Source organism: Sinocyclocheilus rhinocerous, unplaced genomic scaffold (assembly GCF_001515625.1).
Source record: "Sinocyclocheilus rhinocerous isolate Xijiao unplaced genomic scaffold, SAMN03320098_v1.1 scaffold1275, whole genome shotgun sequence".
In the NCBI taxonomy this organism is placed as follows: Eukaryota; Metazoa; Chordata; class Actinopteri; order Cypriniformes; family Cyprinidae; genus Sinocyclocheilus; species Sinocyclocheilus rhinocerous.
Window position 1 is genome coordinate 581,222 of NW_015628268.1, and position 5,009 is coordinate 586,230.

The 5,009-nt window shown below is 36.3% G+C and overlaps 1 protein-coding gene across 1 annotated transcript in view; it reads left to right on the plus strand.

Annotated features, from left to right (window-relative positions):
• Positions 1-5,009, plus strand: part of LOC107737223 (transmembrane protein 178A-like) — an 11,355-nt gene that overhangs the window by 2,232 nt on the left and 4,114 nt on the right. The window contains exons 2-3 of the mRNA XM_016548679.1: positions 2,040-2,153; positions 3,800-3,937. Of these exons, the coding sequence (XP_016404165.1) occupies positions 2,040-2,153; positions 3,800-3,937 (252 nt within the window). The remainder of the gene's footprint in view (positions 1-2,039; positions 2,154-3,799; positions 3,938-5,009) is intronic.

Consider the following 5,009-nt stretch of genomic DNA (forward strand, 5'->3'; position numbering starts at 1 on the left):
CTCCGACTGGATTCGTCTGAAAGAAGAAAGTCATATACACCTAGGATGCCTCAGGGGTGAGTAAAACACAGCCCAATTTTCATTTTTGGGTGAACTAACCCTTTAAATGTGCAGGCTTTGGATTTGTGAGTGAGTGATGATGATGATGATGATGATGATGGTGGTCTGTATGGTGTGTTGCGTCAAAAACATATATGAGTGTGAATGAATATTTAGCTTATGCAGACTCGTTTCCTAGAAAAAATATTGATTTAATCCTTTTTGTTCTGACACTTATCCAAACTTAAGCTTAATGGACTTTTTGCTGACACTAGTGCCTGCCTTTCTCTCTCTCTTTCTCTCTCTCTCTTTCTCTCTTGACCTGTTTATTTTACTGCAAAGGCACTTTCTGCAAATCAATTTCATGCATGATAGATCTCAACAGAACAAAACTTTATTAAATTGCCAACCAAGCCAGCTGTTTTGCAAAAGTTTTCTTTGAAAGAGATGAAAGTTTCAAGGTGAAAAAAAGGCACAGGAAATGAGTGATGATTCATAGTCAATACAGATTACAGAGATCTTATCATGTCAGGATTAAAAGCGGATGCCGTGTACCTTGCATTTAAATCAAGACCAAAGTCACACAGATCACTTGACCTTCAGCACCCAGGCTTTGATTTGTGACATAGTCAATTACCGTGAGTCCCTGAATCAGCCCATCAAAGAAGAGAGGCACTCTAAAGAGCTTCTCATCAGATCACAATGAAATCAGCTCAGGTTGAGTGCACCATGGCAACCGGAAGATCAAAATTCCCTTTGTTTCTCTTTATCATTTTTGACTTGATTGCTATATTGTTTATATGTATCAGTAAGAGTATATACTATATGATAAAATTAGTTATATTCCATTTAATTACAATATTACATATATGATTTTTATCTGAACACGGATTCACACATCAACAAGTCACAATAGATGTGTATACATTTATGCAGTTTACAGAAGCTTTTATCCAAAGCAAGTTCCACTGCATTCATACATTTTACCAGTTCATTCATTCCACGAGAATTGAACCCATGACCGTGGTGTTGCTAGCACATAGCTCATGTTTAAGCTACAATTTAAGGGGGCTTGTTCATGATAAGCTAGGACAAAGAGATACAAATTTTACAAGGTTCTAGCGGTCATGGAAAATATCAGGGAAAAATATTGAATTATATATATATATGTGTGTGTGTGTGTGTGTGTGTGTGATTTTACATGTTTTTATGTTAAATTTAAATTACATTTAATATTCATTGTGACTGTTAACTGTAAAATAAGTTTGCGTCTCTGCGTTCTAGCACTTGGTGCTATAGATAGATAGATAGATAGATAGATAGAGATTTTTAAGCTAGAAAATGCTGTTTGTGAGAGCAATCATTTTTAAATATCCTTATGCAGTAATTACGATTGTAAAAGTCATGGGAAATTGGTCAACAGGTTGGGAATACTACTTTTAGCATTCATACATGGCTGCAATTTAATATCACTTTGAGAAAATCTGTTCTTTGAGTTGAATTCATTATCAGTGAATACAGAAGAAGTGCACATCTAGCCATTTTTTGACTTCAGACAGTGTTTTTAAAAAAAAAAAAAAAAACATAACTCTCAGGCTTGCTGCATGATCACTGCAGTCTCAACACAGCTCTCAGAATTAGCTCACAACGCCAGCCAAATCTGTGTGGTGTGGTGTGAACCCAGGCGGAAATAATGACAGAAGGTCACTCTGTCGGGGAGGCGGGTGTTTCAGCAGTACTTGGCTCTATACTTGTTCTTGGCCCAGTGCTGGAACGTCCAGGGATAGACAAACAAAACAAATAGAGTAGCAAAGATTAGTGCAAACATTATAACAGCAACAACATTGCAAGGATATTAAGTAGTTTTTATGAACAACTAAAATCACATGCCAGAAGATTTGGGAGGGATTTGATTGGTAAGGTCTTTGCAAAGCTGCATTTGAAAGGCAGAGTTTGTCCTTTGGTCAGGCATGTTAAACCAGTGTGTGATCCCTATGCAGGTATTGCAGACCGATGCACATCTGTCAAGTACCATTTCTCCCAACCCATTAGACTCAGGAACATCCCTCTCAACCTGACAAGGACCATACAGCAGGATGAGTGGCACCTCTTACGTAAGTCACCCAAAGCTTCCTCACCGCCTTCTACAGCCCTTGATATGCATTGAATATTAAGCAGTGCATGCAAGCTGGAGTTAAGTGTGCTTAGCATAGAGAAAAGCATGCAGTGCAATACCATGTAAAAATGACTGCCATGTTAATATTTGTTTTGACAATAATTTGGTTGTGGTTATGATACTAAAATTCAATTCAATTCATCAGTTCAATTTATTTGTATAGTGCTTACACATTGTATATGTATATTGTAAAAAAAAATATGAAGCAACTGTAGCTGGAAGAACAGTACTGAGGATCTGGATTTTACTAAGTATACTGTAGATTAAAAAATGTATTTTGGGTAGAAAATGAACATGCTATTTGGTATTATTATAGCAAATATAGTGGATTATTAAGCATGTAATTCAAGTTTAATTGTTAGAACAGGTGTGTTTTTACATTATTCTCAAGTTCCAAGAGTGTTTTTGGTTTTTAGTTTAAGTATGTTAGTGTTGAAGACATTATGGGCCCTCAAATATAATAATTCCCTTGGCACGGGAGCTCTAAATATAAAGGCAGATACACTTTTTCATGTATAAAAACTCATCTACATAAAGATAAAATGAAAAATAAAAATGTTCTAAATAATATTACCTGGAAAATATGTGCTGAAAAGCTGTACAATGAAAGAAATTGGTGTAAAAATAGTTTTCTCTCAGAAATTGCTAGTAAATTTCATAAATAATTACAAAGAAACAACAAGTAACACTTTAAATTAAACATGACATTTTGAAGTAGAAAGACTGAAATAGAATTTTCTTGTAAAATGTATTCCAATAATCTTCGAAAAATATATATATATATTTTTTTACAGTGTATTAAGTTTTCCTTTTTAACCGTTATGAAAGTACTGTTAGATATAAAAAACTGAAGAGAAACGTAAAGCAAAGGCGTTCTTTATGTAAAAGTGTTTCTCTTCTGGAAAACTGTCTAAAAATATCAGCGACTCAACCAGTCAAATGCTGTCTACAATGTCATCAACTAGCAATAGCACTGAGTAAAAATAAGGTTTCACAACTGTGACATTACTAAAGGCTACTGTCTATTGTAAAAAAGAGTTGAGCACTTTAAACTGTTAAGATAGACAGTCATTGGGTTCTATTGTCCATTATATAAATAAGAATACAGCTCATGCTATTTGCAGTTATTGCATGTCTTGTCATGAATATGTAATCATAACCTTTTATTGCATCTCCATGAAATTATTATGTGCCCCACGGTTCTGTTTTGTGTACACAAACTTGGTCAAATGTCATTTTCTGTTGGAAGGAATCTTATTAGCTCCTGTGATGTTATAACTTAGCAAGTCTTAAGGGAGCCTGCAAGCCTTAATTACAGCCCTCGTTAAAATACTTCCTAATTAAGCTTTGCTTCCTCCATGTGTCCCAGTCAGATTCTATAATGTGATATTACCTTTAAATTAAACCTACTGAATCAATCAATATCTGCGATAAGCAACTCCAAAACTTTGCATGGAGACATATGCGATTATTGAGCTCAGTGAAAGTTCCTAAAGATAAGGTGTTACCCATAGCTGTATCTATAGTGTTGTTGGCTAAGTGGGTAGTAGTCATGGAAACAGTGTGTTTTTCTACGGTGTTCAGATCTGAGGCGCATTACAGCGGGGTTCTTGGGCATGGCTGCTGCCGTGATGCTGTGTGGAAGCATTGTGGCCGCTGTGGGATTTTTCTGGGAGGAGAGCCTCACCCAGCATGTGTCTGGACTCCTGTTCCTTATGGCAGGTACACAATTCTGCTTATTCGCTTCTATTATCTAACTTTCTCCTCATTTTTGCTCAGCTACTTGTTACTCATTTCGCCCAGTAGCACACTTTCTCGTAGGTGGTTCTCTTTCCTTTCCAAGCTGTTGTCTACCTTGTACATTCTCCCACGTCTTGTCTATTTATCTGTTTATCTACTTCTGTCTTATTTTTCTTGTCTGGCTTGAATATATATATGAGACCCGAGAAAACATTACAGTACAAAGCGCATAATACATTAATAATAACGCCTTCCATTCTCGCTCGATCTGGAATAGCGTAATTGAACGCACTGATGACGTATCGTGTCTGCACGAACTGGGTGCACAGAGGTATGCAAATACACGTGTTGACCGGCAGGTAGGACAGCCTATCATAGTCCTCGGAATGAGGGATATGATTGGAAGAACATTTTATGGTCCTACGCCTTCCACAGACGATATAATACACTATGTACTCAACCGTCTAGTACAGGGGTTAGGGATGGGCGATACCCCTTATTTTGTTTTCGATACGATACCGATATTTTTCAAGGCAGTATCGTCGATATCGATACCGATTCGATACTTCTGCACTAAACTTTTAAATTATGAAATTTATTAAATTATTAAATTACTAAGAGTAAAATGGGTAATGAAAACCACTTAACTTTATGTTGAAAACGCATTTTAGCCCGTTTAATCCCAAATTTTTCCCAGACATGAAAACATCCAAATGATGTGTCATTAGTAACCCTTTGAAATAATTAATACATTTTTTTTTTTGGGAAAAGTGTGTGAAAATTTTTATTTTATGGTCAGTCACAATTGTAACCGGTGGGATAATGTGTATACTGAATTAACATATTTCTGCAGTCATACATTTTTTTATATATCTTAGCCCAGCTATTTTAAACTGTTTGATCACATTCTAGGGTCACTATTATGCATAAAAAATAGGGATGCACCGATACCGATACTGGTATCGGTATCGGGCCCGATACTGGCCTCCTGTACACGTACTCGTACTCGTTAAAATGCCCCGATACCAAACGCCGATACCACACAGCATGTGAT